This window comes from Girardinichthys multiradiatus, chromosome 1 (genome assembly GCF_021462225.1).
Source record: "Girardinichthys multiradiatus isolate DD_20200921_A chromosome 1, DD_fGirMul_XY1, whole genome shotgun sequence".
Classification (NCBI taxonomy): Eukaryota; Metazoa; Chordata; class Actinopteri; order Cyprinodontiformes; family Goodeidae; genus Girardinichthys; species Girardinichthys multiradiatus.
Window position 1 is genome coordinate 29,637,177 of NC_061794.1, and position 25,600 is coordinate 29,662,776.

At 39.2% G+C, this 25,600-nt stretch overlaps 1 protein-coding gene across 1 annotated transcript in view; it reads right to left on the reverse strand.

Annotated features, from left to right (window-relative positions):
• Window positions 1-322: 322 nt before the first annotated feature.
• opn7b (opsin 7, group member b) overlaps window positions 323-25,600 on the reverse strand; it is a 79,335-nt gene continuing 54,057 nt past the window's right edge. Inside the window, exons 2-6 of the mRNA XM_047375032.1 lie at window positions 21,952-22,039; window positions 21,702-21,864; window positions 19,714-19,841; window positions 2,564-2,898; window positions 323-2,490 (exon numbers count right to left, since the gene is read on the reverse strand). Coding sequence (XP_047230988.1) covers window positions 1,990-2,490; window positions 2,564-2,898; window positions 19,714-19,841; window positions 21,702-21,864; window positions 21,952-22,039 — 1,215 coding nt within the window. The 3' untranslated portion in view covers window positions 323-1,989. The remainder of the gene's footprint in view (window positions 2,491-2,563; window positions 2,899-19,713; window positions 19,842-21,701; window positions 21,865-21,951; window positions 22,040-25,600) is intronic.

Here is a 25,600-nt window from a genome sequence, read left to right on the forward strand (position 1 = left end):
GGGCCCTTATGAAGCAAAGTTCAGCTATAGAAAACACCTAAATCTCAACGGTTTCATACTGCTGCAAACTATATGTTTTTGAGACTTATGCTGATGGTTGTATCAAACTACCTGGTATTTTTTTAATAATATTACAAAGACAAAGACAAAATGATTAATAATTGCAAAAGCAAAACAATGACATATTGTTTTTTGTGATAATAGGAAGACATGGAGAAGAGAGTAAAACTGATAATGCAGAAAAGAGAACACAGTCTTTTACATGATAGAGATATGGAGATGTTCACCAAGTTCTGTTGTCATTGTATAATAGGGACTATTGTTTCATTGTGTAGAACGTGGCAAGCTCAATTCTTCACTGTATTCCACGCAGGAATGCCAGCACTCCATTTGTCAATCTGTGTTCCCAAAGTTTGATGTTTCAATGACCTTTCAATTTTCCAAGATAAATTGACAAAACAATAACAAACATTTAACACCAGAAGGGCTTGACCCAAATGTTTACTCAACTTTGGGATTGATATACACTGAAACACAGACATAGACTTTATAAAAACTCAACTTTCTTATTCTCACTGTCTGACAAATCCAACAAAATATTTCCCGTTTTAGCTAAATTAGGATTACGAAAATAATTTCAATTGGATAAGTGTCAGAATGAGAGAGATATTTTTGTATTTCTTTTTTACTTTCTTTAAAGTCAGAAGTTCGAATACGGTAAGATTACTGTGCCTTGAAACAAATTTGGAAATATTATGATTCTGATTATATTCAACATCTAGATTAATTGGAGAAAAACAGTATTTTTATTTTGAGGTCACATCTCAAACACACCGCATTCCTGTGTTATTAATCGAAAAGAAATCAAGCAGGCAAGATATCAAGAAGATAATTTTGGACCTCCGCAAGTCTGGTTAATCCTTGAGTACAATTTTCAAATGCTTGAATGCACCGTCTCTTTAAACAATTACATGTAAGTATAAACAGCATGGGGAAATCCAGTCGTCATACTGATCAGCAAGAAAAGTGGTTTTGTGTCCCAGAGTTGATGCGTTTTATAGCGAGGTGAGCTTATCAGTTGAAAATGAGTTAATATAATGTTTGTTTTTACAAGTGTAAAATGTTTTTAGGTTTGACTCTATCATGGACCCAGTCTAACCAGCAGTTAACTCTGCTCCAGTATGAGAACGTCTTCTGTCTTTTGAAACCCTCCTCAGACAGCAGGCAAGCTACTGACTAATAAATAATTCAAAGAACCCCGTTAATAAAATCTGCATTAGCCTTTTAATTTAATTACTTTTGCAAAAAGCATTTTTAGAATGAGAAAACTACTTGTTAAGCAATGTGTTCATCGTGCATTTTTGCCTTGATTTTGTATCAGAAAATCTAATTTTAAATCATAAATCCTAATATGTAAAAAGAAAAACAAAAACACTAAAACAGATAGATTAGAGCAGTAACCCTGTTGTCCATCAGTTTGAGGCATGCACAAATAAATACAAACATCCCAGAAAGTACAGTACTTGTAAAAAACACATAAAGGGTTGATTAGGGAGTAGGCTGTTTCAGTATCAGTCCCTCCCTCTTAATCCTGCGTAAATGGATTTTGCATGTTGACTCTTCAGTCTTGTTTCCTTGATGTTGATTGTTCAGAGCAATAAAATAGTTGATGCTTGTTACTTCGACCAGACAAACCTTTAATTCTCCCTCTGGACAGGTTGGCTTGCTTATTCTCCTGTATTTGCATCGAACTACATGACCATCTTTGTTTTTATTTCTTTTTTAGTTTATCTTTTCATTTTTCTTTTGGCAGTATTACATTTTTGAGGCATAAAACAAGCTTTGAACACTAGAATAAAAATAATAAACTTTTTCATCATGGAAGTCTTGATCCTTTGACTTTTCCTTAAGTTGCAATTAGTCTTACTTTGTTTGACTCCTTGTCGTTTTTTGGCAGCATTTTGTTTTTCAGATAACATTTTTCTCTCTTTAAAGAAAGTCGCTCTGCAGCTCATTGGAGAGCTGACTGACAGCAACCTCGGTGTTCACAGATCCTTTAAGTATTCTGGCAGTCTGCTGAGGACTGTAATCTGTAAAGTTTTCCTTGGCACCGGTGACCGTTTCAGTGCAAGGACAGTGTCTGCAGGTCCTGTGGTTCTCTGGTAGCCCGTTGGACAACCTTGTAGAGTTGCACTTGTTGATGTGATGAGATTGTGTGCAAGCTCCCTTCTGTGCGGAGCTGTGTTGACAAATACATCCACAGAATGTGCTTCTACAGTGGGCAACATCCCGACACAGAAACTTACGGAAATTTGGCTTGAAGACCAGGTAGACAATAGGATTGTAAAGGGTAGACGATTTGGCAAAAATGGCTGCCAAAGCAAAAGCCATTGGTGGTATATTTGTTGATTTACCAAATGCTGCCCACATGGAAACAATTGCATATGGACTCCACGCTGTCAGGAAACCGATACAAACTGCCACGGAAAGCTGAAAAGCAACATGAAAACACTCAAAGGACATTCTTCATGGAATAAATTACAAATTAATCTTATGGAGTTACCTTGACTATAAGTGCATGTGCATTGGTGATCTTGTTCTGCGGAGACATATGCTGCTGCACGGCCTGCCGAGAGCCTCGCACAGTCACCAAGATGAAGGTGTAGGACAGAAATATGACAGTGCAGGGTACAATGTAGCAGAAAAAGAAGAGGCAGATGATGTAGCTCATAGCTGCAGAACTGTTGTTGGGAGCGTGCCAGTTGATGCAGCATGCTGTCCCATAAGGTTCAGCCCCATACTCTCCCCAACCTGACAGTGGACCCACGGCAAACACTGCAGCGTAGCACCAGATGCCCGCGACGAGCAGGGAGGCATGGCAGTATGAGAACTTGTTACCTGTAGTGAGAAGTTGAGGATAAATGTTTGGCTACTAAGAACACAGAGGTAGGACAGATAAAAACTACGGAGGAACATAAGGAAGTTGAGGCATATGGCATCTACAAAAATAGGGCAAGATGTATCCTGTTTGGATCTTGTGTGAAACATCAACAAAAAGTTGTGCATAATTCAGAAGTGGAAGACAAAAATACAAGGTTTTCAAAGAGTTTTACAAGCAAAAACCTGGAAGGTGTGGCATGTAAATATTTCCTGCCCCTTTTAATTCTGCACCCCTAATACAACTGTTCTGTAGAGACCTCTGATGTAAGGGAACATTAATGAACAAACAACTTCACAAAGACTAAGGGACATTCAAGACAGCTTACAGAGAAGCCTAAAGAAGAGTTAGGTAATGAAACAAAATCCCAATCTTTGGCCAACTCAAAGAGCACTGTTCAATATATCATTCAAAAACAGAAACAGAAAAAACATATGCATTCATGGTAACTCTGAAGGAGCTGTAAAGATCCACAGCTCATCTGATAATCTGTTGACAGAATAAGTAATAACTGTGCATAACTTGGTCTACATCTAAAATACTTTTTGTGAAAGAAAGCTGACACATCATACCAGCTATAAACCATGGTAGGGGCAGTATCAGGTCCTTAGCAGGAATGGGGAAGCCGGTCAGGGTTGATTGAGAGATGGATGGAGCTAATTACAGGGCAGTCCTGTTAGACTGCAAAACCCTTGAGATTGCGGGAGAGGTTTATCTTCAATCTGGACAACATTAAAGGTACAGCTAGATCTTTAACGGAATGGTTTAGATCACATAATATTCATTATTGGCTACCAATTTCAGGCACATAAAATCTCAATAAAATACGGTGTAGTTTCTGGTTCTAGAACAACAAACTGTGTACAAACACCATGCTGTCTCTAAACAGGACAGAGATTCGTTTCATTGAGTGGTAAATTTTTTTGGGGGGTGGGCAAATAAATCTTTGTGCAAAGTGAAGTACTTTCTTAATTTTGAAAGGTTTTTAGGCACACTTTTGACAGCACACTTGTTTATAATGGTACCAGCAGGTTTCCCTTTAGCTAATGCAGGTAGATGTCATTTAAAAATGACTTGAAAGGAAAAAAGAACAAGTTTAATGTACTCTGCAATTGACATGTGGAAAGAATTCTGAGTAATTACATCCACATCCAACAGTTTTTTTAGTATTCCTTCTTTGGCTATACAAAGGGCTTAATATGCTGTTTATTAAACTGGGGTGTTAAAATGTGGGTTTCGCTAGTAGAGATGAATTTGAAACTTTTGAATGGATAACTAAAATATTTGGTAAAATACAAAATTTCCTTTGCATTCTGAAGGTGGACAAGCAACAAATGCTTTTCAGTGTGAATGGGTCTGAATATTTTCTTGTCAGTATAATTTCTATGAAAATCTTTAATTCTAATATCAAACTAGATACTCAGGTTCTGCAGTATTCACCTCGAACATTTGTGCATTACCTTTGTAACACCTAACTTTCTATAGTGTGAAACACTTCCAGGTTGCAGCACTCGTGCCTGAATGCGAATAAGAGGACCTGTAAGAAACACTGCAACAGCCCTCAAAACATTCTGCTGTAATTGATTTGGGCATGGGCTTTTTCAGAGCACATTCAGTGAGAAGGAGAACACAGACAGCCTTATCTGGCACCACACAGCCTCTTCAGCAGGATGTCAACCCCTCTTACTCTTCAAGCTGAGGGTGGGGGAGGCAACTACATCCAGTGACACTTGCTGAGCTGTGTGGTGCTGCAGAAAGGGTACAGTTAGCCATTACAGATGGATAGCTTTTATCTATCATGTAACATTACTCCAGAGAGCTAGCTATCCAAGTGACACATCAAGGATTCAGCTTTATCTCTTTTTATACTGAACTGAAGACCATTTCAGAGAAAACAACAAGTGTTTGCTCCAACATTTTTACCATGGATGCCTCAAACTCTTTTATTCTGTTAATTAAAATATTTGAAATACTAATAAGTCAAAGTTCTTACCTAATGCCTATGGTCTCAGACTCACATTGTGTCATGCAGCTCTTGGATATTTAGAATAAAAATCAAGTATAACAACACTAAGATGTGTAAAGACTGTTTATAGTTTATAATTAGATATATGTATGTTAGAATAGATGTCACTGCATGAAAATCTATTTGGATTGTGTTTAAAAGAGTTATATTTTATTTTCTCTTTTTATAAATTGTGCCATTTTGACGGCCTGCCCAGAAAAATGTGGAATGGCCTCATCAAAAGGAGGTGAAGGCTTTTTTGTTTAGTGTTTTTTGTGTCTGAAGAGCCAGCTGTTAATAAAGTAAATTGAGGAATACATGTTAAGTGAAAAGGAAAAAAATTAAGAAATAAAGTGCATGTAACATCAATTCGATTTGAGTGATACCTTTCATCACGAATTCCCACATGTCAAAAGCTGTGCTTTTTAAAATTATGTATTCAGTAACAAAATCCAGTGTTGAAATAAACCTGATCAAATTTAAAAAAGGTAAATATTGCCCTTTATCACGCTGCCAGACTGCAAGCCAACTTTTTAAATTTAAATCCAGAATAGTATGGAATTTTCATCTGAAAAATGTGTAGGAACTCTAGCTTGTACAGTTAAGCCTAAAACTATTCATATCCCTGGCAGATTTATAATTAAAAATGTTTTTATTTAACCTAGACATTTCTTTCACACAGGAAATTAAACATACATTTCTGAAAACATTTTAAAACAATGATTGCTACATACATCTTATGATGCACTATCTTGGACACATCATCAGTGATAGTACCTGTGGTCACAGGGGGTTTCATGTCTTTTAACTTCAGACCCCCTCATCCAGGCAACTTGACTGAGACTGATCAGTTCCCGGCCTATCTATCTATATGTTTTTATCTCCCGCTTCATCCGGGACTGGGTTGTGGGGGCAGCAGATTCAGTAGAGACACCCAGACATCCCTCTCCCCAGACACCTCCTCCAGCTCCTCTCGAGGGAGCCCAAGGCGTTCCCGGGCCAGCCGAGAGACATAGTCCCTCCAGCGTGTCCTGGGCCGTCCCCTGGGACTCCTCCCGGTGGGACGTGCCTAGGAACACCTCCCGAGGGAGGTGTCCGGGAGGCATCCGATATAGATGCCCGAGCCACCTCAACTGGATCCTCTCGATGTTGAGAAAGCAGCGGCTCTACTCCAAGCTCCTTTCGGATGGTCGAGCCATGGCCTAGGACTTGGAGGAACTGATCCTGATCCCAGCTGCTTCAAACTCGGCTGTGAACCGCCCCATCGCCTGCTGTAAGTCTTGGCTAGCGGGGCCAGCAGGACCACGTCATCTGTAAAAAGAAGAGACGAAATCCACTGGCTCCCAAACCAGACCCCCTCCGGCCCTTGGCTGTGCCTAGAAATCCTGTCCATAAAAGTTATGAACAGGACCTGTGACAAAGGGCAGCCCTGTCGGAGTCCAACATGCACCGGGAACAGGTCCGAATTAGTGTTGGCAATGCAATTGGGCAAACTCCCATCAACCCTCGAGTACCCTGCAGAGGGTGTAGAACTTGTCCAATGTTCCACGGGCGGGACGGAAACCACACTGCTTCTCCTGAAGCAGAGCTTCAAATTTCGGCCACTCTCCTCTCTAATACCCTGGCATAGGACTTAACAGGGAAGCTGAGGAGTGTGGTCTCCCTATAGTTGGGACACACCCTCCGGTCACCCTTCTTATGAAGGGGGACCACCACCCTGGTCTGCCAGTCCAGAGGCACTGTCCCCAACTGCCACGCAATGTTGAAGAGGCAAACCCTGCCACCGTGGAGCTTTTAACCACCTCTGTGTCTCGTTACTTTGAGTGTCTCGTTACTGAAAACGCTATATAAATAAACTTACCTTACCTTACCTTACCTGTGACTTCAGCCCTCAACCCCGAGTCCCAGCCCCTGCTTCCACCACCCAATAATGTCCCTAGTCGAGGTATGCAGCTCCCCACCCCCACTGTAAACAGTGTTGGCGAAGCACTAGTTCCCCCTCCTGAGGCGCCGGACGGTTTGCCAGAATTGTTTCGAGGCCAACTGGTAGTCCTTTTCCATTGCCTCACCAAACTCCTCGCAGGCCCGAGTTTTTGACTCTGCCACAGCCTGGGCTGCGGCACGCTTGGCCTCACGGTACACTTTAGCCCGTCAGTTCACGGCCTGTCTATCTATATGTTTTAATATATTTTTTTGTTAAAAAATCTCAAATCTAAAATTATTTATGTCCTTCTGAAATATTATTGGAAACATCTTTGTTGACTTCTTATGATTGCTGAAACGCTATTTGCAGATTTCCTTGTATTTGTGATTTATCTTTGGTGATAAGCTTCGAGGCGGAAAGGGTTCCTTGTCATCACCCTAATCTTTAGGGTGATGACAAGTTATTCACTACCAGATTCAAGTCGGGACTCTGGCTGGGTCACACCAAAACATTAATATACCTCAATTCAGAAGGAAAATGTAAAAAAAAAAGATTACTTTCCACCTAAATTTGCCAATGTATGAATAATTTGGGGGTTAACTGTGGTTTCTTGATAAATTTAAATTTAATTTTCACAGCCCTAGTGCTTATTTAACAGACACTGGACAAAAAACAGAAGACAAAACTACAGACGTTCATTTTACAAATATCACACAAAACTTCCTACGCATGGTCTCTTGTTCAGGGCGGTTTTGTCTAATGGAATGAGGGGTTTCTATAAAGTCACTCTTCTCTATCTCAGGCTTCTATGTATTCACCTAAATATAGAGGTTTCAGTGGGATTTTAGTGGGTTTGAGATGCGCTGAACTATTGTGGTAGAAATGTGTGTAATAGTCTTGTTTTTTGATTGCTCTGTGTTCAGGATGGAAATTCCTCTGAACCTAAATGCTGTGTTGGTGATGTAGATAACCTTGGACTAGTTTGCAACAGATAAAATATTGTAGAAGCAGAAAACACAGTATACAAGGTTTAGGTAATCAATTTAAATATGTAAAATTGCATTTTAAAGTGTTGGTTTCAAAAAAACTATTACAATAAAGCCATTTGAATTTATACTACATAATTTAGACAATAAAGGTCCAAACTGTTAAACTGTGTTTATGAAAGGAAAAACCTTAAACCCTCTTCTTTATTTCATCTCCAACTAAGAAACTGTAGGGTGTCAGATTCAATACCAAACCAAGAAGCCAACATTTTGCTTTCTTTGTGTAAGCTGCTCTTCAGTTTTTGCTGTCGCTGCAATCTTATGCTTTGTCAGATTGTACAGTCTACAGTTGCACAGGTATCACATCTTCAGCTTGATGTTTTATCACATTCTGTGGAATTTCCCTATAAATATTGACTTCTATCAGCTTTAGCCTTGCTGTGGAGGAAACACCATCACTTTATCAGTGGCTTGAGAGGTTGCAGTTGAAGATACTTTTGTATTGCAAGTTTGCCATGCTATGCAAAAATATTAACTAAACGTCACTCTCTTTTAAGATCTCAAAGAGTGCTGCAAAAATAGATTATTTACTGTATTTTTCTTTGGTCACTGTAAGGTGATTACATTAGGGTTCTAAAGTCTCAAATTATGTTACATTAACTGCATTAAGTTTTTTAATGTAATTACAAATTCTTACAGACACTTCTCATGGGTTTTCCTCCTTATCATAACAAAATATGATGCCAGGGCGTCTCTGTATCAGCCTTACAAATACATTTGGCATTTAAATTGCAGACTAAAAAACTCAAAATTTTAAAGGCATGGTTGGGTCTGGGTGTCGTGTGAAGGATAACTAACTAAATATTTAACACAATACCATACGATTTATTTGAAGTAAAATGCATTTAAAAGAGAATATATTTGTTTTTGTTACAAGGGGCCTTTAGTTTAAAATTATTCTAAATAGGATGTACTGTATGTCCCTTTATAAATTCCAAACTAAATATAGCTGCTCAGAGGTAACAGGATGGCACAGGGTTCCTTAGCCTGAAGTCTCATAAAAATGTAATAATTTGTGCTCATTTGCACTTCAGAGGCTATGTATAAGGCTTGTTGTCTTGTGTTTCATACACTCCATTATAGACTTCTAAACTAGACAGGAGGAGCTCTTTGAAAACACAAACTTCAATTATAATGAGCAAGAATTAAACCTGATTGAGAGCAGAAAGCACATTTAAATCAATTGTAATACTGTCAATCTGAATGAAGACAACCTGAAATTGGTTCAGTTTTGACAGTAACAAGGTGTCCACTGTATATGAGAGCTACAGACCTATGCTTTGGTGAACAAATCATCATTGCTGCTGGCTCTGTGTTTCTAGTATTTCAGTATCTTCTCAAACCAATACAGCTTTTTGCTACAGTAATTATACTTTCTGAAGAGATACTGTGTCTGTCAAGCACTGATAATTCTGACTGATAAATTATGCTCTAAATCTCCCAGCTCTGCGAACCCCTGTGGTGCAAATAGACAAGCATGAATGTGTGTGGATATGAACTGGAACTTCTTTGGCTCATGCTCTTCAGGGTTCCATCAGTGGAAAATGTGTTTTCAAGGACAAAATCTTAGATCAGACATGTTAAGAGGGATGTCATGTACTCTAATTATTTGAGATCATGATGCAATATTTAAAAAAGGATTCGTTAACCATTTTGTTAAAAATAGTTTGCATGGAGGACATGGAGATCAAAATTATGTTGAATACTGTTTCCATACCAGAATAAAGAAATAGCACAAACTGTTTGTCATTAGGTGGTGCACCAATACCATAAAACTATTGAAATACAGACATGTAGAACCTGATCTGTGTGTGGACTGTTTTTATCCAGTTTACCTTTCTTAGTTATAGAAAAATAATGTATTTAATGTAAAGCTTTAAGTTGTATGTTAAACCCCATAACAACCTAATTATTACAACATTTTGGATATGTATGACCTATTCTTAGTAAACAGACACGTACCCACGGCATGTAAGGTTGTTCTAATTAAACCTTTACCTGAGAAACCTCCTCTCAGTCAAGAAGCCTTAATAACTTACAAGCTTATGTCTAATCTTGTTTTGTCTGAAATTCTTGAAGAACTAGTTTATTCTCGATTGTGTGAGCATTTACAAAGTGATTACCCGCTTGAAGAGTTTCAGTCGGGTTTTGGAGCCCATCATAGCACTGAAACAGCTGGGGTGAATGTCACTAAAGATATTTGCATCGCCTCAGGTGATGGACCTGTGCCTATGCTTGTTCTGTTGGATCTCAGTGGTGCTTTTAATGCAGTCCACACAGTATCTTACTGTAGGGATCACATGCCTCCTCAGTATGAGGGATAACTTTAAAGTTAACAACAAAACACAACTGTACACAAGTGCAACTGTCCACTGTTAGGACTTGCATGTTCTGGAGGACTGATTACTGCTAAGTCAGTGACCCGATACAATTGGTTCTTTCCTTAGATAGACAAAATTTTACCAATTGGAATAATAAACTAAACTTAACTGAAATGTTTTATAAATAGGTTTAAATTGAAATGTTTGTAATTGACTTTGAATTTATTTGCATGATTGGACTATACTGGAATGATTATATATTTCTGTATATAAATAACTTTTTTTGTGAAGTGCTTCGAGACAACATTTGATGTGAATTTCTATGGATGTGATGTGATCTTGTGGCACAAGATCTTGCAATATTGAAATGCCATTATATAATGTACCTAGTCAAAGTAAAGCATGTCTCACAAAGCTCTGTCTTGCTGTTTTAGTCCAAGGTATCATAATCTGCTGGACATGAAGGCGAGGATTTTATTCAGCAATGAGTCACCTAATAAACACTGCATGTCAGACTAGCCACCACCACTTAAACAGTTTGACTGGCAGCCTTTTTCAAACCTGAACTTGACAATTTTATATTGAGCAAAGATTCTTACAAACATAGTTTGAGATTTATACAGCTTTGCTTCTTTTTTATGAAAACAACAATTTGGCATTTTCTAAGCTTTTATGGCATTAAACTAGGCATTGGCAATTAATATCTCATTTACCATTATTGGGAAACAAATATTGTTATATAGTCAGTCAGTCAGTAATTTTCTACCGCTTATTCCATAGTGGGTCGCGGGGAAGCTGGTGCCTATCTCCAGCAGTCTATGGGCGAGAGGCAGGGTACACCCTGGACAGGTCACCAGTCCATCACAGGGCAACACACAAACAACCACGCACACACTCATTCACACACCTAAGGGCAATTTAGGGCAATTTTTAGGGCAATTATTGTTATATAATTTGATTGATTATTTGATAATTAATAATGATAAACTTTAACTTTTTATGTTTATAAACATCTAAAACTGATAATGTGGTGGGACTTTTCTTACTTTTCATATTTGAAGAATGACAGCTTAATTAAATATCGTTATATTTCGAAATATAATTGAGTGTTTAGTGGTACAATCACACTATTTGATGTACTTCAGATGTATTTGCACAAAGCTGTGAGGATTTCTTTGACAGCCAACCAACACAACACATGCAATATATGGACTAGTCAGTTCAGGAATGAATTATTCTACACTGATTGCAGAGTCTGTAAAACACAGTTTAAGAACAAAAAGAGTTTGTCCCCGATATTGCTTTAATCCAGTATCTCCTTGTCCTCGTAAATCTGTGTCATTTCGTGAGCTGGGTGTATTCATACTAATACTCTAAAGGCTAAAATGGAGATTAACATTCTTTTGCAGAACTACTGCTTTATTATAAACAGGCCTTACTCATATACATACAAACTGTGTGTGTTACAACAAAATTATCGGTCATTTTACAGAATGATAGAATCTCTTTCTGAAAGCTCTTTTACACAAGAAAGAACAGATCTGTTTGTAATATTATATTAGAAAGATTGAACTTGTGATAGAGAATTATCATCTGTGTGGGTTTATCCAATACACTGACAAGACCCTGACAAAGAGCTGCTTACATTAAATAATTTTTAAACTAAGTTATAGCTGGAGAAAATCTAGCTGGATCTTATTTGGGACAAAACATTCCTGCCATATTCTGGTCTTTCAGAAAAGTAGCAATGACAGCTTCTGAATAAAAATGTATTTATTTATGTACTTTAGTAAATACAATTAACTTATACATGTTTAGGTACGATGAGATTCCATGTTTCAAGTGTCCATCGTGATTTATGATTAAACACTAGTAAAGTAGTGCTGTAACAAGTCATCCTCTACCTCAAATAGATCTAAAATGTTGGTGAAAAAGTTTAATGAGCAATTTGGAAAAAGCTGATAAGTCATAAAAAATTAAACTGAGTTGGTCTACTTGAAAAACTGGCATAAAAACATGTTTCCTTTGGAAGTGTCCTTGGAAGTCCCTACAGTGTATTTTGAAATGATCTCAGCTGTCTGTGCTGCTGAAAGATTTGGCTCAGAAAAACATAATCATATAAATAAATGCTCATGTTTGATAATCAAGTTTTTAGATGTACAACTAAAAATCTAGGTCTAATGTATATCTGTGTCGACTTAAGCTGTTTAATAAGTCAGAGTAAGTGTTAATGAACACAAGACTCCTTAGTTCCTCCAGAGACACCATCGGGATCATTCTTACGTTCTGTGTTTAACTCCCTTGCTGCTTTTTAGTAGTAAGTGGTGGCACTAAACTATGTTTTGCTCTAATAGGTGGATTCACAACAAAAATTCTGAATCGAACTTGTTTGCTTCAAAAGTCTTATTTTTTTGAGTGGGTGTGAATGTGCAATAAAGCTCTGATGCAGATCAAAGAAGGGACCTCTGGCCTGTAAACAATACAAAAACCAGAACAAGGAGGTTTTCAAACTAATTAGCCAGAAATTCAAGGTTGTGGGAATTACCCATACAGCAGAGCAATGTCGTAAATAAGTGAAAAACCTCCTCCAACAGTTGCACTAGGGGAGAAGAGATGGACACATTTTCTTGGTATGTAGAGATACCGTTGTTGGATTTATCAGCACCACTTGTCTGTTGCATTTCAAAACTGTATTGTTTAAACTGAGTCCCCAGTCGTACCAGGTCAACTGGGTTTTTAGGTGTAAAAAGGAAACGAGTACAATCCCAAAAAAATCTTTGTTACTATAGTTTCAAAAGACAGCACAATTAGCTCCTTTGAGACACATTATGCAAATGTAACCTTAAGAAAGAAAAGCTGAATGTCTATTAAAGTCAGGATTAGATTAAAAAAAAGCAACCTCAATCCTGTCAGCAATTTACTGCATGTATGTCTTTGACTGATATTATAATCGGTTTCCTTGACTGCATTCATTATATTCATGTTTATCTGATGATCTGTTGTTTTGCATTGTTCTTTTAGTAATCTTTGAGCATTTATAACATTTTTTTCACTCAAATCAACTCAGATTGGACTAATTACAATTTGTTAGATATCTTGTATTTATCTTTTGTCAGGCCTCTTTTTTTCTTGAAAGTTAGTAAATGCAAATAATTAACATTCCAACAAAGATAATTTAGCTTTGCTTTAACTGTTATAAGAAGTATCTGATTACATCCTCGTGCTGTCCTAGTTGTGGGTTTTTCAAAATGTAGATAAAGTTACAGCAGAAACTCCAAGAAGCAAGAAGACCTCTTAGGTCAGCAGAGAAAATCATTTCTGATTGGTTATTATATGCATATTTGATGAGAGCTATTAGAAATAAGTATGCCCTCTGTTGGCAGGTAAACATTGATAATTTATGCAACACATTATTTGCATGATTTTGTTTACCACGGTGGTTAGCTTTGTTGCTTCACAGCAAAAATGCCCTGGGTTCAAATCCCAGCCAGGAAATAAATATTAGTTGTCGCTTTTGTAAGCGTGAATACTCTCTGGGTCAGTGGCGATTGCTATAAGACTGCAAGGGAAGTTAAGCTTCCCCTAAAATGTCAAAAAATAAGTGATCAAACATATAATGTTGTGTGTACATGTCACTGACTAAATATGCGCTACAACACGCTCAACTTTTGTTCAGAATCAGCTTTTTATCACTGGTAACGACGCGGCTTTCTTCTCACTCATTCCCACTGCTTCACAGTGCTTTAAACAGTGATTTCAATAGCAAAAAAGCTGGGCTTTGTCCCGCCCACCAGACGCTCAGTGTCTCTGGGGGTCTATGGGGCAGCCTCGGCTGCAGCGAAACGGGACGAGTCATTGGATAAATACTGGGCCCCTGGCTTTAGGCCCTTGTCTGTCGACTGGGGGGGGGGTGCCGGGCTCCGGTAGGGGGGACTTAGCCGGCATTAATTGGGATGTGGCCCCGCTTCGGTGGAGGGGCTGGCCGGCTGGACTGCTTGGTGGGCCGTGGTGCAACATGCGGGGGTATGGCGGGCTGGGGCGTCCCCGGGGTTTGGGTTGGCGGGGTGCCTGGTAACTGGTGCTGCCGTGACCTTCTTCCACTGCTTCCTTGTGTGGTTCTGGCCCATGGTCGGGCGCCGGGCTGCGGCTGGCGGTCGGGTAGGTGGGGCGGCGGAGCACGTCTTGTGACTGCACCGGGGCGGCTGGTGGGTTGTGCATGGCCTGGAGCGGTTGGCCTGCATGGCCCAGGTACCCGGCTGGTGCATGTATCCCTCTCATGGACTGGTGTGCTGGGGCTGCTGGCGCTGTCTGGTGGGGTTCGGCGGGCTTGGTGGTGTGCTGCTCTGCTGGCCGTCGTGTGTGTGGGGGTGTCATGGAGGGGCTGCAGCCTGTGGGGTGGAGGGGTTGTATCCACTTCTGGGATGTGGGGTCGCCGGCGTTTGGATCGGCTGGGCGGCGATGGTGGAGCTGAGCTGGACAGTGTTTCTCCCTGGGCGGTCGTTGCAGTGGCAGGGATGTAGTGTTTTTTTTTTTTTGTTTTTTTTTGTGGCCGACGGGGGCATTGTGGGGGCATGGTGGGGGACACTGGCCCCGGGTACCGGGTGGGTGAGTTTGTCCTGTCATGCTGCGGGGTCGGGGGTCCTGTTGTGAGTGCGGTGTTGGTAGGGTATGCCCTGTTGCGCCTGTTGCGCCAGTGGGCGGAGGTGGTAGATAGAAAAACTTTTTATCCAATTTGAATAAAAAGCTAACTCCGACAGCACTGTTCAATTGTTAGGATTACTTGGAGTGTATGTACCTGACTGTTGTGAAGTGCCTTGAGACAACATGTGTTTTGAATTGGTGCTATATAAATAAAACTGAATTGAATTGGTGTTGCACGAGGCCCTTGCCTTGCCGTTGCGGCGCGCTGTGTGGTGGGGGATCGGGGTGCGGCAGGGGTGATTAGAGCGGGGCTGAGTGTGGAGCTTGCGTTGGGTGGGTGTGGCTTCCTCTCGGCTGTGGAGTTCACCTGTGGGGGTGTTCCCCTGTGGGGGAGGGTATTCGTGGCGTTTGGGTCCGGGGGCATGTGTTCGATATCGGTGTCCGTGTTGGGGGTGGCCCTGTGGGGAGGTTCATGTTGGGGTTCACTGGGAGTGGGAGGCTCATGGGGTTGGGATCGGAACTCGTTGGGGGGTCGGGACTGCTCCATCCTGGGGCGGCTCTGGTTGCTCTTGTGGCAATTTCTGGTGATTTTAACCATGCTTCACTCTCTGCTACACTTCCAACATTTCAACAGTTCTCTGCTCTACCAGAGAAAACAAAACATTGGATTTGTTTTATACAAATATCAAGGACTCATACATCTTTACAGCAAGACCTCCTCTAGGCAAATCAGATCACAATCTTGTTTTTCTCTGCTCGAAATATAAGCCCCTTGTTCAGAGGCAACCTGTAATAAAGAGGACTGTGAGAAAATGGTCACAGGAAGCTGAAGAAGTCCTGCGAGGCTGCTTTGAGGCTACAGACTGGGACGCACTGTGCCAGCCACATGGTGAGGACATCAATGTCATAACTGAGTGTATAACCGACTATATAAACTTCTGTGTGGATAACATCATCCCCACCAGAACCGTGAGATGCTTCCTCAATAACAAACCTTGGATCACCAATGACCTGAAGGACCTGCTTAACAAGAAAAAAAGAGTCTTCAGAGAGAGAGACAGATAATTATTGAGGAGTTTACAGAAGCAACTTAAAGTCAAGATAAGAGACAGCAAGGAGGTGTACAAGAAGAAGCTGGAGAGCAAGCTCCAGCAAAACAATATCAGCGATGTGTGGACAGGGATGAAGAAGATCACAGGCTTCAAGCAGAAGGATGATCAGACCAATGAAGGTCTGGACAGAACCAATAAACTGAACACATTCTTCAATAGGTTCAGTTCAGAAACAAGCTTTGCATCCTCCTCTCCTGCTCACAGCCAAACAGATATCCCACCATCCTTTGACCCACAGGACCCACAGCTGTCCAGTAACACCTCACATTTTTTATCTTCCACCTCAGCCCTAGACCCTTCTGCTTCTACATGTTTGCCTTCAACCATATCAGAAGATGCTGATGCTTCCTTTGCTTCCCCCTTCCACCTGTGTGTCTCAAGAAGTCAAGTGAAGATGCAACTGGAGAGACTGAATCGGAATAAGGCTGTAGGTCTAGATCATGTCAGCCCTAGAGTCCTGAAGGCCTGTGCAGAGCAGCTCTGTGGGATTTTGCAGCACCTCTTCAACCTTAGCCTGGCTCAGAAGAAGGTTCCGGTGTTGTGGAAGACCTCCTGTCTTGTTCCGGTACCAAAGAAAACTCACCCATCAGTCCTCAATGACTATATGAAGGCCCTAGAGAGACTCCTGTTGGCCCACCTGAGTAAGCAAACAGTAAACCATCAGGACCCCCTTCAGTTTGCTTTTCGCTGTGGAGTTGGAGTTGAAGATGCCATCATACACCTGCTTCAACAAACCCACTGTCATCTGGACAAAGCCAGTAGCACTGTGAGGATCATGTTCTTTGATTTCTCCAGTGCATTTAATACAATCCAACTTGATTTTCTTTGTCAGAAACTCCAGAAGACTCAGGTGGAGGCCTCAACAATCTCCTGGATCAAAGACTACCTGACAAACAGACCACAGTTTGTGAGACTAAAGGGGTGTGAGTCTAACCAGGTAGTCAGCAGCACAGGAGCACCACAGGGGACTGTGCTCTCACCATTCCTTTTCACTCTGTACACCTCAGACTTCCAGTACAAGACAGACTCCTGTCATCGGCAGAAATACTCGAAGATTCTGCAGATGTGGGGTGGATCAGAGATGGACAAGAAGCTGAGTACAGGAAGGTAGTGGACCGCTTTGTGGCATGGTGTAGAAACAATCATCTCATTTTGAACGTGACTAAAACAAAGGAGATGATTGTAGATTTTAAGAGAAACAGAAATTAGTCAAAAACTATTTATATCATGGGAGAAGAAGTGGAGGTGGTGGAGGAGTATAAATACCTCGGTGTTCACCTGAACGACAGACTAGAGTGGAGATGCAACTGTGAAGCCATCTACAAGAAGGGACAGAGCAGACTATACTTCTTGAGGAAGCTTAGGTCCTTTGGTGTTTGCAGCAAGATGCTGCATATCTTCTATAAGTCTGTTGTGGAAAGTGTGATCTCTTCTACCATCATCTGCTGGGGAAGCAGCATCAGAGCCAGGGACTTAAAAAAGCTCAACAAGCTGATAAAGAACGCTGGCTCTGTTCTGGGGACTCCTCTGGAACCACTGGAGATAATTGTGGAAAGACAGATTCTTCATAAAACGAAGAATATTATGGAGAACCCTGAGCATCCTCTTCATGAGACTGTCCTACAACAACAGAGTGTCTTCAGTCAGAGGCTTCTTCAGATCTGCTGTAAGACGGAGCGCTACAGGAGATCCTTCCTGCCCACAGCCATCAACATCTACAACGGCTCTTTGAAGAAACCTTCTTAATGAGCTACAACAACATTTAATTTCCCTTTGGGATTAATAAAGTATTTTATTTTTGAATTTGAATTGAATTTGAATTTGTATACAAAGCGCGTCCACACTCATACTCAGAGGTGTTGAGCTTCTGGTGTTGACAGATACACAGATGTTCTATATTGGGCTGCACCTCTCACTAAGTACATTTTACATTCATAAATACCGTGTGCTATTTTGTTAAAAAAAACAACAAAAAAAAACAGCTGCAGGTGTATAAGCAAGCAGGTGTAATCTTTTATTCTCTTCATCCTTCTTTCTCTCCTCCACTCTTTCCTTCTTTTCTCCCATTTTTCCCTTTTGCCCCGTCTCTCTCTTTTTCAAGCTTCTGTTTTCCTTTCATTTCAGTCTCCGTGTCCATAACAATTGAAATATTCCCAAAGAAGTTTATAATAAAGTTTCTTTTATAAATATCAAGCAGAGCTTTAAAACATTAGCTGTGATGCTCCACTTGTGAAAGTAAATCTGTTGGGCAATTTCTTGGCACTCAGACAACAATTCTGAGCGATACTCTGCTGGACCGGACACGGTAAAAAATAAATAAAAATAAAAAAGGATAAATGCTGGGCTTTGTCCCGCCCATCGGACGCTCACCGTCTCTGGGGATCTATGGGGCAGTGGGCTGGCCTCGACTGGCTTGGACGCTCAGCTTGATGATTGGATGATCTGTCTGAGGCTGAATCCCTTTTTGATTGACAGCGAAATGAGCGAATCATCGATCTTGAAATTGAGCTTCCCCTCCTTGAAAGACCAGCATCCGCCACTGCTCTGGGTTCTCTAAAGTGCCCATACGTGGGAGTGTCCGCATGAAAGGGCTGTTTATATAACAATAAACCAAATTATCATCAATAAGTTCATTTATTTTAGGTACTCAGTTCAAAAAAGTTAAACTCTTATAGATTTATTACACACAGACTGGTGTATTTCAGATGTTTATTTTTGTTAATTTAGTAAATTATGGCTTAAACCTAATCAAATTTCAGCTTATCTGAAAATCAAGAAAACATATAATACCAATTAAATCTAAATACAGAAATATTATGTTATCGCTCACACAATCATTGGGAAGACTGCTGTCTTGGCAGTTGTCTATCAGATGTTACCGCAGGATTAGGAACAAAGTACACTGCAACAGAAGGTGGTCACTGCTGTACTATACCAAATTAATGGAAAGTTGGGTGGAATGACAATATTGTGGTAGAAAAGATGAACAAGCATCATGAATAACCACAGCCTTGAAAGGATTGCCAAGCAAATGCTCTTCAAGGGCTGGAGAAGGTTCAGAGCCACTATGCATAAACAGGATATGGGCTAAAACTTTCTCTTCATTGTCAGAAGCATCTTAGGTTCAGGTGTCTTGTGTCGTTCCACGCTGGTGGAGCATCGCCTAGCCAAACGCCTTGCCCTTCTACTGCAAAGTTTTATTTAGTTTATTTATTTTATTTGGAGACTACCATTAAGGGGAAAGTAGGTAAATCCTAACTATTATTAAGGATACTTTTTAGCAATGTTGCATACTTTTTTATTTAGAGATATTCCAGCAAGTTCTACACATGCCAAGGTGAAAAACACATTTTAGTCACATCTATATTAGAATAGGTGTGTTGGTTAAAATTGTAGGTTTTAGGACGATGATCTAAACATATTTTCAGATATATGAAAACAAACACAACTTTTTTTTTTTCAAATTATGTCCAATTTATTTTAAAACTTTGTTTATAGATTTTAAAAATAGGGTGAAACTGTTTTTTGAAACTGTTTCGAACTATTTTTGTTAAACTATAAAATTCACTTGAAAAGGTCTGAATTAATTTTAAGACATTCACATAATCTAAATAATCTTTCAGAGGTTAAATTTGTATTTTTTTTTAACCTTCATATTGTGTTTCTGTGAAAATGGTTGTTTTCATATAGATGAATTATAAACAGTATAAAAAGAGTTTTGATTACCGTAGTTCGGACAGCAGACCTTGAGCCAGCAAACACAAGAGAGGACCGTGAGGTTGGATAGACTGCACAGGCCAAACAAAACACCACAAAAGGCATAAACAGTGCAGGTTGTCAGGTTAAATAACCACCTGAACAGAAAGAAAGAAAGAAAGAAAGAACATGTGATAGTGACTGACATGTTTGTTAAATAAATGTTTCTGTGCAAACCGTCTCAGGAAAAATTCACAATTAATTGACAACAAGTGAGACAGATAATACATTTACAGGCATTTCACTGGTGACAAACACCAGCCGGTGGACAGTGAAAAGTTAATGAATTAGGTCACCAGATTAAGTGAGGAACACATATGATCTTGTATCATAATAACAAAGCGAAATAATGCTTTGACTATATTGGTTGTGATTATCCTACTTTCTTTTTATTATTCAATTTTCATTACAAAGTTCCCATCATCCTAGGATCAAGGACAATGAGCAATGAGAGTTGAATGCGTGGCACATAAAGCCTTAACAAATAATGCATCCATTTCTGCATACGTTTGGCCAAACAAATCTCTTAAAGTAGTATAATGGTTCTCAGAACTAAGATGTGTTAATTGGTAGCTTTTGAAAAAAATGTTGGTTTTTTTATGTATATATTTTTGAAGTTTTCACCTGAGACATGTTCTCTCACCACAGCTATGAGCATGGCAAATGTCTATTTAAGCTCCACAACCTGCAACCATGATAATAAACAAGTGGGTAGTGGATGCATAAGTGGATGGATGGATGGATGGATGGATGGATGAGTTTTAATTTATGCTTTCTGGAATTTTGTGTGATTTAAGGCAGATTTAAAGTCCCAAACTCCAGTCCTCAAGGGTCAGTGTCCTGCAACTCCATCCTTTGAGGACTGAAGTTTGGGACCCCTGATTTAAAGGTTTTTTTGTGGACCTTTGATGAAACTTTCAAGTCTTATTCTAGACTTAGGCCACTTTAAGACAAGGCAGGTTTACTTGGTCTTAACTAAGATGAAATATATGGGCCTGAATCAGGACTACATGTAGACTCATGTATAAATGAGGTCCACATGTAGTCTCAACATTAAAATCAGGTGAGTTGTTCAAAGAGAAAGGCCTACTTAAACCACAAGAACATCAACCTAGACCGAAATTTGCAGCTATTCAAATGAGAAGCTACATAGTTTCTAGAGAAATGTTTTATGGTCAGAGAGCTGGTGCATATCTCCAGGAGTCTATGGGCAAGAGGTGGGGTACACCCTGGACAGGTCACCAGTCCATTGCAGGGCAACACACAAACATTCATTCATACACCTAAGGGCAATTTAGAGTGACCAATTAACCTAACAGGCATGTATTTGGACTGTGGGAGGAAGCCAGAGTACCCAGTGAGAACCCACACATGCATGGGGAGAACATGCAAACTCCATGCAGAAAGACCCCCGGTCAGGAATCGCACCCCAGACCTTCTTGTTGCAGGGCAACAGTGCTACCAACTGCGCCACCATGCAGCTTTTAAATGTATAAGTATGTATAGTACCTCCAAATTATTTAACTTCACGTCTGATCAGCAGCGGCCTGCTGAAACTGCTAGCACAATGATTCCAAATAAACATAGGAGCTTGTTTTGAAATTGACGAAACAGGATAAAAATTTGCTCCCGGGCTGCCCAAGGCCCGGAACTCAATTCTATTGAGTTCTGAGCAAACTTCAGTATTTCTGAAAAGAAAGTTGTCAAATGTTTGCTAATGGCTACTCAAAAAAGGTTAGTCGTGACTTTATATAATGAATTTGAACTTGTTTATGCAGTTGTTGATTTTAAAAATCATTGAAGTTTTATGTTGCATTATCAGACCATCCCAAAAAGAGTTTAAAATCCAAAATTATCATTACAGTCATGTCCAATAAAGGTGCATGTAGATTTCCTAATGTAAGCCTAGTTTAGTGTAGTTAAAAGCAATCTTTGTTAACACCTCAAAAGTCACTCACATGTGAGCATAGGCTGAAGGAATGGCCAGTGGAAACAGACTTATAGTCATGCTCAAATCACTGATGGCCAGATTGACAACAAAGAACTCTGCCGGCTTCAGGGAGGACTTCTTTCTATATGCCACAAACAGCAGGATCCCATTCCCCAGTATGGACAACACACCTGGAAGACAGAAAGGTGAACTTTAAGGGTAGTAGGATTTGGACTTGCATGAAGATCATTACAAGGTAAGGAGGCTAATTGAGTTACCAAAGATGATGTAGAGTGTTCCCATGATGAAGTCGTTGTCTTTTGATATTCTGGACACGAACAGAAATATTTCGGAGGCATTTCCCATCTTGAGTGAAAATAAGAAGACACAGAGTAGAGGAAATTACAGTAAATACAAATCTTTAACAGTAATCCAGTTTGTTTGTTGAATCTAACATGCAGCAGGTACAAAAACATCAGTGTTTTTTTCGGTAAATACTGTATGTTTCTAATACTTCTATTGACATAAAATTAATACCTGGTGTCAACAACAACCCAAGAAATCCACAAATACTAATAAAAATCTAAACAAATTGGGCCATGAATTAGGTTATGCATATAAAAGTTGAATAGTACAGAAAATATGTATGAAAACTTAGAGAGCCAAGAAACTATCTGAATTATGCCACTTTTTATAAAGCATTCCTGCTGCTATGTGCAAATTAATATCAGCTAATTTAATATTAACTGCTGCTCCATTAAAAGGGTTTCCTTTACATAAGTAGTAGACAAAGTTGTATGACTGATAAGTTGAAAGAGTGAAAAGAACATTATTTCACCGTAAATCAGCCTCTACAAAGAGCTCTTTACAAGATTTCTGAAAGAAAAGTCAAAAGAATAATCGAGCAAGTTGTCCAAGAGCCAAGAAGCACTCACATGCAGCTTCAGAAAGACCTAGAAAAAGCAGCTATAGCTGTTCCCATGAAAAAAGTGAGCAATGCACTCAGCCACCATGGCCTCTATGCACACTCACTGCGCATGACTTTAGTGCTGAAGAAAAAGCGTATTGAAGTTTGTTTAAGGTTTTCTGCAAAAGATCTAACAAGCAGGTGAATACTGTGATAGCAAGCTGCTGAGGCAATCTTTCTTAAAAGAATTTATGGTTGGAGATAACATGAAAATGTATTCATAGCTTTTCTATTTTCCCAATGACTTTACCTGTATTTAAATATTAAAGGAAAAGAGACAAGTTAAATCACCTGGGGTTTAAAAAGGAGCGGGATAAATCTAAATCTCCACACAGAGTGTAGCTAATCCTCAAAGAGGACCAGAGGTGTTAACTTCTTTTATGTTAGCTTGCATGGATCTTCAGCTTTTGCTTTATGTGGTCTTTATGTAGCCTTGTAAGCAGACACATATGGATTTTCGTAATACATTTGTCAGAATGAAGAGAAAAAGACATTATGAATTTCTGTGTACACTGTTTAAACAGTAAGTGAAACAAGAGAAAAGATGGTAGGTAATTAAATACATTTATATTTTATATAGAGCATTAACCATCATATAAATTATTTTGACGGGGAAAATTGCTCAGAAATCATTAAACTTACAGTCAAACTGAAATTTGGTAGAGGCACAAACAAATCCCCAAAGTGTTTTGGTCTTAATCTGGTCAAAACTGCAACACAGTAAATTAGAACATTATTCAGTGGATTATTTGTTTCATTTATTTAATTCTCTAAGTAAAAAAACATTATGTAGGTTACTTACACACAGATGATGATTTTCCACTTACAGCTAATGAATTCACATTTAAGATTAAATGATTAAATCAGACATTTCAAAAACAAAAACAATCAAAACCATTTTAATACAGAAATAATATTAATAAAAATAATGTTTAATACCTGGTTGAAGGTTATTATTTTCAAATGGTACTTTTTATCTGACAAACGAGCCTCATTGAAACACATACTGTAATTTATTAAATATGACACTTGAAATTTTGTATAAAATTATATATGCCAAACTCCATTCCCTAGTGGAATCTCTACCCCTCATGAAGTAGCATGAAATTAAGTAAAGTTATTTTACGTCATTGCTGCAACATTAATGTAACCCTCATTTATCTAGCACTGAAGCATATGTGTTGTATTTAAGGTGTCTTAAAGGTGTGACACTCATGCCATGGAGTTTTTCTACACTTTCAAAGGATTGGAAGTTATATTAAAGTTTTGGAGTGTCCAGGTCAGTTCAGACTTAAATCTGACAGAGAATCAGTGGAGGCAGCTAAAACTTAATGTGATAACAAGGAGGTCTTCCAACCTATAAGACTTGTAGCTCATCACCTAAAAGAAATCACCAAAGTACTGTTGGAAATGCTATTCAGCTATTATGGGAAGGTTTTATTTGCTATAATTCCCTGATTTCATAATAAAATTCAAATAAAACAGACTGTTTTTCTTTTTTCAAAATTAATACTCCTTTTACATTGTTTTAGTGTCTGTTGCGAGATACATGTGTCATATCTTCTCAAATATAAATTTGTCAGGCCTATGAGCACAATTGGGCTTAACTATAAATGATCATATTTTTTGTAATGTCAAAAAGTGTAAAGACACTCAATTAAAGTGTAGGTTTAGGCTGTGAAATTACTGCAGGAATATTTTCATGGTTGATTCATGAAATGGTGTGTTTATACTGACTAAGCAAAGTGTTTAACTAATCATGTGTTGATAAAAGTGTTGGCTGGAAAAAAAATTTTTCACATCTGTTTATTGTTAGTTTCGTTGCCTTATCTACAAAATTTGCAACAAAGATAAACAAATAGTAATAATAAAAGTACATTTCACAATGATTAGGTGACAGCATTACTAGAAATGATTAAAGACATACTAAAGACATAAAACTGGTGTTTCGCATACAAATAATGTTTGCAGATGTTGTGTATTGACTTATTCTAATAGATTAGTTGTCAGATATACGCTGTCATCAGATCCATAAAGGTTTACCTGGCTGCATAGCACCAAGGTAAACGCAACTCTCCAGCACAATATTGTGCTGAACAGTACAGGTTAAAATACACCATCTTGGCTGTGAACAGCACAGTACAGTCCAGTAGTGCTTCAATATGGTCCATGTTGAATGTGTATTTCATCAGCTGAAAGGTCCAAAGACCCCAGCATGATGAACACCTGTACTGTTATTTGCTTTTCTCTCCTTCGAATACAGTTTTCACTTAAGAAACAGGACCAAAAGGTGGTTTCTTTTTACATCTTAGTTTTTTTAAATACCCCATGCTATTTAGGTTACTGCAATGACACAGCATGACATAGCCATTCATGCATTCAGCCTCTTACCAACAGAGTGATTTGATGAACTCATTAGCAAATATCCATTGGCACTGAACCAAAATAGAATATGATAAGAATAGAATAGTCTTTATTGTCATTGTACTTGGGGCTTTAAACGAAAACCCCCAAGTATATATATATATATATATATATATATATATATATATATATGTTTGGTAAAAATATAACCGTGTAGATTTGTACCTAATGTGGGCATCAAGAAAAAAAGCAGGCTGCATGGTGGCACAGCTGTCAGTTCTGTTGCCTTGCAGCACCCTTAGTTCAAATCTGGATTCTAATTCCTACTGGGGGTTTTCTGCATATAGTTTGTATGCACGGATTCTCTGTGGGTACTTCAGCTTCATCCCACTGTCCATGAAAAAGAATGTAATGATAATGGGTCTCTCTAATTTGCCCCTAGGGATGAGTTTGTGTGCATAGTTGTTTGTCCAGGGTGTAGTTCGCCTCTTGAAGCTTAAAGATAGGGACCGGCCACCCATGACCCTTGTTGGGTTGAAGCTGAAACGTTTGGCAACCACAGCTCTAAATATGTTACCTGCCATATTGTTGACCAC